Raw genomic sequence first — 12398 nt, forward strand, 5'->3', positions numbered from 1 at the left:
CGTCCTCCCATTGACACAGCCTTACTCCTTTTGGGGTGGTGGATTAATTACATTGACCAGAGAGCACTTCTGGGATTGATTGAGCGGGTCTTCATAGCCTGCTCAATCAATCCCGCTCCATCGAGCCACAAGGAGCTGGCAGTGTAGGCATACCCTGAGTTCACTTCCGGTTGATGGATTTTATGGAAAGAATAATTTCTGCTTACCACAGATACAAAATGCAATCAGCAAGAATGTGACTGTGAATAACTCTACGGGTATGTCTACAGTGCACCTGGGAGAGTGCCTGCCAGCCGGTACAGACAGACACACACTAGCTCTCCTTGAGTCACTGGACTAAAAATAGCAGTGTGGGATGTTGCACAGGGTGGCAGCACAGGGTAGCCACCTGACTACACGCAATGTTCACGTTGCTGTTTTTAGTGTGTTAGTACAATTAGCACATGATGTCTGCCCAGGCTGGGCAGCATGCTCTCAGCTGCAGTGTAGACATACTCTAAAAGCATATCTATGTACTCTGCATTTCTGTTAAACAAGAACATTCTTACTCTGGTTCATGTCTGTCTGACCCCAGCATTTTTAAGGCTGACTCTTTTTGTATTTTTTTCCCTCACCCTAACTTGTGAAAACCACTTATTCGGTCTAATGGAAAATAAAATTTCAAACTTACCTACTTTTATAAACCAATATGATTTTTGATCTATTATAATTTGCACAGAGGATAGCGGAATGATTTCATTAATTTACAGTCCTTTAAAGAGTAAAATTTAATAAATGTTTCATTTTAAAATGTATTTCTGCCTTCAATATTTGCCTAGTGAAAAGAGGCAGCTGAAAGGCAAAAATCTGAAACTATACAAATGTGTGTCCTTTTGTGCTATATGAATCTTCTCCATTAACATATCTTAACTGCTTCTGTCTTGGCAAAACAATGACAAGTTTTATACCAGCAAAAAAAAAAAATCATAACACTATTTCTATTTGTATTCATTGAACTAATGTGATGTGGGAAAAGTGGTGTTTAAGTAAAACGTCCTGCTTTTCATATTTATCCCTATTCTATTAAATCATAGGTTTTTTATGTCAATTTCTAGGTGGTATGGCGGGCTCCCTGATTCAGCACAAATCTACAGGGAAAGAAATTAAATCTTTCTTCTCCCTTGTCCCCCACCTGTTGCTACTTTTCAGTCTTTTGCCTCTGTGCAACAGATCAATCATAGCTTCAGCTTTGCTCCTAGTAGTTCTTGGCTGTGTGTTGGGAATTCTGTTTGTTGCAGTGAAGCCAGAAAGAAACATCACATTCCAATTTGCAAATACATCTTTCAACAGCTCTCTCCCCCCCCTTTCAAAACTACCTCCTGGAACTTGCTTCCCAAGGATGTTATTTGATAGTATGATATGAGCTCAGGAAGACAGGTGGTCAGATTTTGTTCTATTGCTTTGCATTCACATCAGTGGAACTCCACTGACCTCAGTGTACTCATGCTGGTTCAGGTTTTTAAAGGTACTTAGCGTATGTCTATACTAAAAACGCTATAGCAGCACAGCTGTAGCGCTTCAGTGTAAACATTCTCCAAAGTGACGGGAGGTATTCTCCCATCCACTGTAGTTAACTCACCTCCCTGAGAGGCAGTAGCTAGGTTGATAGTGCCAGGTAGATGGAAGAATTATTCTGTCTACACTGGGGATTAGGTTGGCATAGCTACGTCTCTGAGGGGTGTGGATTTTTCACATTCCCTCAGTGACACTGCTATGCCTATGTAAGTTTTCAATGTAGGCCAGCCCTAAGTCACTTAGGCCTTGCAGTGCTGAGTGGAGCAACACCTACATACCTTTAAAATCTGGGCCACTGCATTTAAGAACAGAATTTAGCTTCATCTCCTTTGCAGTTTGCAGACTTCAGGAGTTGATGTAGTTGGCTCTCCATATTATACTTTTCAAACAAATCTCACTGTTTTGCAAGGAATATTTTAATTTGGAAACAGTTACAGCATGAGTACAATAATTTGAAAATGTATGAAAAACAGAATTCAGCACTAGTGTGATGCAATGCTGCATATGTGGGAAGGAGGGTCTATTAATCTACAGAGGTTCCACAAATAGTCCTAAAATGCCACTACACACTTATTAATTTTAGCTTTGTACCAAAACCAAGACATGCAGTGTCTGATACAATTCACATGTGAGAAACCTATCCAACCTTTGTAAAGTAGCAAGACCCACAGAGAGAGAGAGAGAGAGAGACAGCTAGCTCCTGGATCCTAAAATTTAAAGGGGAAAAATATACCAAGTGAAACCAGGGATAGGGAAGGAGAACTCACAACATGCTAGACCAGTTTTCCTGGATTACCCTCCCTGAAAAAACACTAATCATTGATCTCACTCTGATGTATTTCTCAAAGCTTTTGTATCTCACCTGAGAGAGATTACGGTCCCATTTTCCCAAACCCCAGGGGCCTTGTATCAGGTTCACTCAAAGACAGCATTAAAGAAGAGTGCCACTTCTAAGTTTCAGGAGCATTTCAGCTTGTTTCAAAATGAATGACATTGACTTTCCCTTTTAAACTAACATTTTAAAGATGCTAAAACATAGTTAATGGCTAGAGGCCCATTTTTGTTACAGGGAGTGAAGTGGTGTCACATCTTTCCCACCCTACTAGGCAACATTCCACAGCTACTCAGCCCTCATTCCAGCAGCAGATGTCTCACCTGTAGCCTGAACTCGGCTAGCAGCTACCATTCCACAGAGATGTCACACCTTAATTCTGGTAAGTCTCCAGGCGTTGTTCACGCCCACCCGTGAACCAAGCATCCAGCCTTTCCTGCTCAGTTCCATTCCCACCTCCCTTTCCCAGGCTGTTCTTGGCAAACGTTCAGATTTAGGCAAAGGGCAGTCTTGGCTGATTTCCCCTTTCCTGCAAGGCTCATGATGCCTGTCCTCTGCTGTTACACTTTCCATACTCACACTTAGACATTTCATATTCCCTAGCCTGTATGTTGAAGAAAAGGCCATTCCAAGTATGTCGATACATATTCAGTTTGGTCTCTAGGTGCAATGCAGGGTGTGACTTGGAGAGCAGCCCCTACAGAGGAGCTACTGTCTTCCTTTCTCCTGCTTGCCCTTGGCAGAAACTCTATTAGTAAAACTGACCTACATATAAATTAATCCCACGTAAAGTTACCTTGAACTAGTGGCACTTTCTAATCATATTCAGGTGTATGTATGGCACACATACTAAAATGAGGTAAGCACAATAAGTTATCTTGCTTCCCCTAGGCCCCCTGTCATTTTACCAGGCAGCAACAGTGAAATATGCAGATATGCCAGCCATCTGGCTTTGAATGCTGGTGCAGTAGGATGGGGGAGCAAAGGTGCATATCAAAGAGAAGATTTTCTCCTTCACAAGGAGGCACATTTAAAGTAGCAGAGGGGTTTCTTTGATTTGAAAGTAGGGGAATGGCAATAAGGAGGAGCCAGCACCTTATGAGCCTAGCTCTCTCAGGAACACTAGTAAGTGCTCTGCAGCCCACAGCTTGAGTACTTGTGAGATAGACAGTTTGCCTCTAAGTAACTGAGGTACAACATGCATTTCCTTCGTGGCCATTCATTTTCAACCACAAATTAGAGTCACGACTGTTGCAGATATAGTGGGATTCACAAGGGGGACTGAAGCACCTAATTGCTTCTTTAGGTGCTTCTGTCTAACAGTGGAGGCATTCACACAATCCCAAGTTCAAGTCCCTGCTCGGTCATAGGCAGAGTGGGAATTTGAACTCCCACATCCTGGGTGAATGCCCTAAATCATTGTGCTAAAGGTGGCGGTGGGGGACTCTTCCTCCTCAGGTTTTTTTAAAAGACTGACCTGACCTAGACACCTAACTCCAGGAGAAGGTTCATGGCTCTGAATCCCAAGTGGAGTGAGGTGCCTCCTTCCCTCCTACACTTGCCACACCTAGACCCAGATCCACAGGCTCCTAACTTACATTGATTTCAAGGGAAATTAGGTGCCTAAACACCTCTGTGAATCTGGCCCCTAACTCCTTTTGAGTGGCTCTACCCCTCAGCATTTCCTGTTGGATAGCTTAGGTACCTCCCTGCTCAACGTGCTGCTTTTGTGGAGTCCACTCTGAGGTGCCTAACTCCCCAGGCATTGTAGGGAGTCTGAGCACCTAACTCAGGATTGCGAATTCCACTAAGTGCCAAGGCACCTAAACATTAGGCACTGATGTGCCCAAGCCCCCCTTGTGAGTCCCAGCCCTACAGTCTCTAACATGTCTCTACCTGACCTTATTATTATTAATGATCACTGTTGTTAAGTAACTTCTGGATTATCTACTGGCATGGACATTTCAGTCACTTAAATCAATTTACGCTTCCTGAGCATCTCCACCTTAGGAGGCTGTATTAAAATCATTACATCTCTGCTATTAAGTAGCAGAGGCTGAGAGTACTTGTACCTTCCAGAACATCTGTCTCATCCTGATGTCGGAGCACTAATGGTTGGCTCCTCCTCAGATCATACAGTCTGGATGGAGGGTTGAAAACTGACTGATCACTGTCAAGATGAATAAGTCTGCTGTGAGAGCCTTTACCTGGTTCAGTATGTCATGGTCCTGGAGAGGGCTTCTCTCTTATTGTGATAACTATTTGAAATAAATCCTATTAGGTTTCCATTTTATCCAATTCTTTTACATTGTAAATTGAAGTATATATGTAAACATTCAACCTATACTATTCATTGAACCAACAGTGAAACATTATAACTTTTCTCCTGATCACTTAAAGGTACTCAGACTTAAAGTTTGAAACTACTACTTTAGTGGGCATTAAAATATCCGATGGATTCATCTGGGAAATTCCCTATATCAGTGTTTTTCGATTGTCCCAGAAATAAATAGTAGAGTAATCACAATGGAACTCAAATGATTATTCTTAACTCAGGAAATTGTTCTCCACACTCTTGACTCTTTGGGGATCCAGACAGAAACCTAAACATAAACACCTGTTTTTTTCACCAGCTAATATCTGGCTCAGAATAAACCTTATTTTGTCAATTTAAACTGTAGAAAACCAATTTTAACAACTCCTACACATAACAGTATCTAGTCTACACAAACTGTTGTCATAAGAAAGTGGCAATTGAAAGTGTTAATCCTTTTAGTGACTCATCACAACCAGTAAGTAGCTCCTCTGCCATCTGAATTGCTTAATAAAAGCAGAGCTTAATAAAATTCCACCCCCTTAAGCTCTGTATAAAAAAGTCAGGGATATTAACACACTAAACAGAAACATTTCATTATTAATGGTATTAACACTGTTGTCCATTCAAATGCTCCATCAGCACACCTGGGAGCAGTTGCTTTAAAAACTTATTTTAAATATAGTTCTGGAAATACCATGATCTTTGCTTCTTGCGGATTCTTAATTATGTGCAGAATGACTAATTCTCAGACTAAAAGTGGAAACTTGTCTCAAACATTATCTAGCCTCTTTATCTAGAAAAGCTTCTCCCAAAACAAATGGCTGCTATTCAGACTTTAATAAAATAAAGTGGTTGTCTAAAATATCACCCTTTAATTGACCAGTGTCATCAATTTTCATTGTTTCATATGTGCAATATGTTTAAAGATGTGATCTTGCAACCACTTACTTACACATAACTTTAGGTACATGAGTAATCCCATGGAAATCAGTAATTAGGTTACTCATGTACTTTAAGTTAATCACATGCATGAATGGTTGCAGGAATGTGGCTTTGGAGAATATAATAAAACATTAATTTGATGAAAAATGATGGTAAAAATATGACTAAATATATGTTCATACAGCCTGCCTCTTAACTTGTCTTATTTTAAGTTTGGTAGGAAAAGCTTGGATCCAGCCCTTTGCTTTTAATGCAAGTTGCACTGATTTTCCTGTTAAGTTTATGTTATTAAAAATGGTAACAGTTTTGGGGCAGTAAACAACTTAAACCTTAGCATTAGCTTGGAAGGTTCTTTTTCTTTCACATAGGTATTGGGGCTGAATGGAAGCATATTTTGCTCCCTCTAGCAGAAACAGCAGAATTTTTCCTTCCATTCCCTTCCAATAGTTAACAGGCTGGAAGGTAGATTTGTGTGACATACATAGGCTTTTAGTTGGGACCAGGAATTAAGTTTTCTCTTGCAATATATTATCTCCTCAGAGACTTGGTAACTGGAGCTCTTGCTTGCGTTCAGATTGGAGGCTAGTGTGGATTGTTGCAGCTCTTGGTTTAGCTGGGATTACTGTAACATCTTAGTTGGATGCTCTGAATAGTTTTAGTATTTAATTGTGGTTTTGCTAATTTATTGGGAATTTTTTTTGCACTTAGTTTGGGTTTTCTTGGCCCCTTTTCTCAAAGATTGAGAGTGGGTTTGAGACCAGTTGGGGGTAAAGAACAGCAAGGTAAATGGGTATAAAAGATTGTAGAATCTGGCTCAGATAGAAGATGCATGCTTCCCTCAAGGCTGATTTCCCTGGAAGAAGATTACATCAAAGGAACTGCAACTTGCCTCATTTCAGACTGAGTAAGGGCTTTTGTCAGTTGTGATTATTTTTAAATATTGCCAAAGCCCCACAAGTACTGAACTGGATTACTTAATTTAAATTAGGGGCAAAGAATTAATAAAACTGCAGCAAGAGACGTAAGATGCAAACACTGTACACAGAGATGCAAACATAGTACACATCCGTGTGTTCTTGGGTCCTGATGAGTGGCAGCAGCAATGTTATCTTAGAGTTAACACTGTTATATAAAAAGGGCAGTCTGACACGTTAATATTGCTGACGGAACCTTCATTTTGCTTTTCCTGATTATTTTTTTAAATTTGGTTTTAAATGTGTAACCGTTATGTACCTTTAACATAGGTTTTACATTTTAGTATGATCATTTATCAGACTTTCCAATATTTACTAATAATGTGCTTTTGCAATATTGAGTAATGTATGTGTGTCAGCTATAAAGCTGGAGTAACTGGAGCTTTAAGACAGCCCATGGAGTTCTACACTGCAGATTGGTGCTGACTTCATCTTTCATATGTCGCTACTATACCAATATGTAGACTGAGTCTCTAACTCCAAGCAATCAAACAATGTTTTCAGTTGCAAGTGGGGGAACTCAGCACCTCATGGAAGGGAGAACTCTTATTTATAGGTGAATTATATATTTGGAATCTTTGGTAATCACTATTTTGATTACTCTATTTTTCTTTGCAATTTTAAAATATTTGTTGGATCATGTTATCTTCAGTTCTTTATGATCTTTGATGTTTTTTAGTACATCATCTTGTTTTCAACACTAAGTAGACACAAGCACTTTTAAAGTTAAATTCATGTGGATTTGTATACATCAGTGTTACCAGTCATCTGACAAATGGATTGGTAGTGATACTGGAAAGGATACATCTAATTCACTCTGGAAGAAAAAAAGATAAGTGGGTATCAGTTTTAGTCAGATGATGATGTGAATTATCATTTACCTCACGTCATTAAGCATTACATACTACTTCTCCTTCTGATGAAAAAGGACAGGCTTGTCAGAGCACAGATATAAAATTCCAGGACAGCTTGATTTTCTGTTGTGGTTTGTGCAGGTCCATGCTCAGTTATGTCATGCTCATCAATGTGGTATCTGAGTGCTTGTGATGTATTAATCTGGTCTCCACGACAAGTTCAGATTCTTCAGAATTTAATTTTTTATTGAAAAATTAAACTTAAAAGATTTATGGTTGCCAAGCAATAAAACTTTCTGAATATATGACCCTATGCGGTGTTGTCTCACTGAGTTTGAAAGACTGCCTGAGGCAATAATTGAATGTATGTCTATACTGCAATCACGGGGTGTGATTGCAGGTTGAGTAGACATAGTTTCGCTAGCTGAATTAAAGCTAGCTCAGGTGTCAGGCATGTCTACATGAGCTGCAGTCACATCCTGTGATTATGGTACAGACATACCCTCCAAATGTCCCCCCAACCACCAAAATAGGATATTAACTCAGAAGTTTATTGAGGACAGTTTAAATATAAACATTGTTAAATATTTCAGTAATCATCATTTTAGCAGACATATCCAGGTAAAGTACGTATCTACTGTTGCTGAATGATGCTGTGGCATACTAGGGATGTGAATGAAGCTGTGCCCCCAAACCCCAGCAAAATGCTCCATCCAAGCAGTGGAGTGCTACAGCGCCATCTGTTCCCTCCCTGTTTCTCAGTGATTAAGATCCTGCCCAAGAGGGGTGATGCTACCTAGAAGGGAGATGGAAGTTGTCACTGGGCTTCCTAATTGCTGGTTCTGGTCCAGTATTTACCCTTGATTTTTATGCAAAAGTTCACTGATATAGTGAAAGTGTTGCTGTGGATTGAGGATATCATAGATCAGAGCTAAGAGTTTCTGACATATGGACCCTAAAGAAAAACATAATTCAGCCCTCTCCACTGAATGAGTTTGACATACATTGTTTAAAAGGTTTTTGTATATCATAAAAATCAAACTTCAAGAGATCGATTAATTCAATTTATACCTAAGATTTTTTTTTTTAATTCACTGGACATATTCCAAACAGTGCACCTGGTTATAGTTGTGTAGCTACCATCAAAATCAAGGGGAGTCACAGAGTCAAATCCCACAGGCAGCTTTGAAAACCTGCTCCTGATTCTGTGAATGTTTTCTCTGGTACAGCAGGGTAAGGTCTGATATCTGAAGCTAAGAATGGAAACTCCATGAGGTAAAAATAGCACTGGCAAGAATGTTTAAAACTCGCAAACCTAAAAATATAAAGATGACAAAATGTCCCTCTAGAGCAGGACACATTTTCTTTTCTTTCCCACTGCTTTTCTGCTTTGTTTTTCTCTTTGTTGTCATCATCACAACTTAGACTGCTGCTAGAATTCTGTAAATATTCAACATTAATTTAGTACAATACAGATTTATTCCCTTGGCTCTGTGGTTTCCACCAGAACCTCTAGCTAGAATTATAGGCCAATTATTCAGTGGCCTGCTATTTATTCTAAGTATTATATGCTATTAAAAATAGAACTATGATATGCGATGTGATTTCTCCAATCCAACCCTCTTTTTAGTTCTCCCAGTTTTAAAGCCCAAATGCTTGGAGTAATGCCAGGTTCTGTAGTATGATGAAATCAGTAAATTGCTAATAATGGTCAGCTTTTATCCTATATACATGTCAAAGAAATGGATGTACAGCATCCGTTAAATGTGGTAGATTCACAAGCTATTAGGGTATATTTGTGCTAAGGCAGGCAGACTTTTACTATGTTAATACTGCATCTACTTTCATTCACAGCTGAAAAATTAAAACTTAGGAAAACAGATGGCAGCAGAATTAGATTCATTAGACAAAGAAAATGGTAGTACATTTTGCTACACATGAGAAATCAAATCCATTCCTGGTATGAGTGCTAAGGTTATGTCTGCAATCATAGCAATTGTAGCAATGAGTTTTCAACCTCAATGCCTTAAGGCACACTATAGTGGCCAGTCTTCCATTAACCTGAGCATAGTTGGTTGGGAATTTTACTCTTAACACCATTTGACCCTCATCGTAAAGGAGATAAATTCAGGTAAAGTTAGCTTTTGTGTCAACAAATTCACACACAGAGTAGCTTTAATATACACTCCTCTGGTCTTGGTTGGCTATAGAAAATGTTTGCATTAATATTGGGAAATCAAAGTTTATAAACCAGGAGAACATTCTGATCTTTAGTATGTACAGTTATCGATGTCACACCATGGAATGATGGACTCTAGAAGGAATTGCACCCAGCCCTCTTTTGCCAGAGGAAGGATAGCTTTTTCACATTGTAAACATATCCTAAAAGTTAACCAGTGTTAGCTAAATCAGGTTATAAGAGCAGTAATGACACGGCAACTCAGCTTTTAGCTCAGGTTAGCAGCTCAAGTTCAAGTCTATATGGCACCCTGAGGCTGAACTTGGGCTCTTAACCTGAGTTAAAAGCTGAATTGCTGTGTCTTTACTACTCTTAGCTGGTCCGTGTTAAGAACACTTTTTTTTTTTTGCAGTGTACACAGAGTCTCTGACCCACTCATACTGGGGAAAGGGTAGGATATCCAACCAAATTAAAGAACCATGTTGAAACTGTTCAAACACAACTCTATCTAAGTTTATTTCTAACGCGATTTGCCCATCCTGTGTGAACAGAACCAAACAGTGCCAGAGCCACGTATAATAACATGTGTTTTAGTCTAGGATTACACTGGGTGGCCAACTTTTGTAAGAAACTAGTATAATTTTAACTGGAACCATGTCAGAACTAGATTCCCAGACTCAGATTGTATCTATACCTTCCCTCTATACCACTACTACATTGCCACCACTGGTAGCCATAGTGGGAGTACCAGGATAGACTGGCAGTTGGTGTTTCAATCAGTACTTTGTCCATCCCTGCTCAGAGTGGGAGGGTAAAATGCTGGTGACAGTCAGTTCCCTCCAAACATTAGTGCTTTCTCCACTTCTAGCACCACTGGAGCTTACCTGTGGGTGGCAAAGGTGGGAAACTTAAAAAAAAAAAATCTAATATAGAAAAGACCAGTTTAAAGGCTAGTATAGATAGGGCCATTTGGGGTAGGGTGCATATAGGTTCCTGAAGGACCTTTTGAGGGATAAACATACAAAAAGACTGTTTGAATGCAAAAATATTTGTGCTAGGAATGTCTAATAGTTGATAAGCCATATGTACTTTGACTATCGTATGTTACAAAATAATTAATAGACAAAGAACTTTGAAAAACTTCCTGATGCTATTTTGTTAGAGTTGTCACATTCACACTAAAACTCTCTATTTTACCCTCCCCTTTTCATTTATGTTGTCTCTGAAACCATCTATTCACAAAGGCTTTCAATGAGAGGAAATGTTTTGCAATGGATTCCATGTCTCACTCACCACTCTGCTGAAATATCTGTCCAAAACTTCCACAAAATTATGAATTAGTTCATATACAGCCATTTCATTCTGCAATTTAAATTGAAAGCAAGTGAAATAGTAAATGAATGGATATGCTACTCATTCACATTTTATTTTAATGTAGGATGCATGCTTCTTTGAAATGCAGTTAGAAAATAATCAGTGAGTAGCACAAACAACTATGCAAGCTTAGACTCTCTCAGTAGCTGCTGCAGAAATGTACACAGATTGTTATTATATATTGTATCAAAGTCGAACAACCTGCTTAAGATATAGGTCAGTATAACTCTACGACTGACCTAGAAGAAGTCACTACAGCAATGAGCAGCCACCATCCTCTTTGGCGCGTGGCCATGTCTATATTACAACCTTTTATATTCATTTTACAGACCTAGTGCTGCTGAAACAGTGTGAACGCTAATATAGAGTGGGTTCAGGCACTGTCTGCACCATGTCATGAAATACCGAAGTGTAGACTGTTACATAAAACAGTGGTAAATGCTCGAATCTCGGGTACATCCTTGCTAACACTGATGGAACTGGAAAATGGGTATTGAACTTAGCAATGTGGACAGGACCTCCCCTGCATCCAGCAAAAGATTCAACTGATCTTAGCTATCCTACTCAACAGTTAATCACTTTTCTAATACCCCCACTGTGCACTGTAATCACACTGGTCTTCTCTGCACTAGGAAACATTTGATAAAATTTACTACTGTTGTTCGCACTGATTCAGTAGGAAGGGTGAGAGCGCTGGTTTAGAAAAAGAGCCAGCTGCTTCTGGTATTTTAAGCACTCTGTCATATTGACCTGCTCTGAGCCAGGCTAGGAGACATACCACCTGGAGTTCTGTCTATACTAGTGCTACCTCGGTGGAAAGTTTTAGCAAAATAATACTTGTGTAGACACAGTCATTGTGAGCTCATAGTCCTGGCCACCAGAAGCCCCTTGATACCAGATGCCAGGTCTTGAATTGGCCAAGATGGCCCACAAGTGGCAAATATCCCCCCGCATACCCCCTGAAAAAACAGAACAAAAAACTAACAACCAAACTATTGTGAGCCAATGCAGTTTTTACTCAAGGAGCCAAATCTGGAAATTTTGCTCAGTGAGAATTTTTTTGCTTGTGTAAGAATTTAGTACAAAATTGAGTAGGTACTTTCAGATCTGAAAAGTAAAGTTTAGCATGTGCTTAAGTGCTGCCCTCAACAGAAATTGACTTAAGCACATGGTTAATTGTTTTCCTGAATCAGAGCCTAAAATAATAGTAACTTTCAATCAAAACAACACGTCTTTTTCTCAGCAAGAATACTACCTCTGCCTAGCCTGACAGAATGCCAGCTGCTTGCTTCTCTGGACCTACTTGTCAGGGCCAGTGAAATCTAGCACAATGAACAGTCAGGAAGGCACTTCAGACCAGGGAGTTAGCTTG

The 12398-nt window shown here is 39.5% G+C and overlaps 1 protein-coding gene across 1 annotated transcript in view; it reads right to left on the bottom strand.

The window, feature by feature from the left end:
* The window catches only part of AP4S1 (adaptor related protein complex 4 subunit sigma 1), a 35875-nt gene that overhangs the window by 1740 nt on the left and 21737 nt on the right, over window positions 1-12398 (bottom strand). Inside the window, exons 4-5 of the mRNA XM_067534516.1 lie at window positions 10946-11014; window positions 7425-7436 (exon numbers count right to left, since the gene is read on the bottom strand). Coding sequence (XP_067390617.1) covers window positions 7425-7436; window positions 10946-11014 — 81 coding nt within the window. The remainder of the gene's footprint in view (window positions 1-7424; window positions 7437-10945; window positions 11015-12398) is intronic.

Source organism: Emydura macquarii, unplaced genomic scaffold (assembly GCF_026122565.2).
Source record: "Emydura macquarii macquarii isolate MOO-44397 ecotype Brisbane River unplaced genomic scaffold, CSIRO-AGI_Emac_v2 contig_374, whole genome shotgun sequence".
NCBI classification, from domain to species: Eukaryota; Metazoa; Chordata; order Testudines; family Chelidae; genus Emydura; species Emydura macquarii.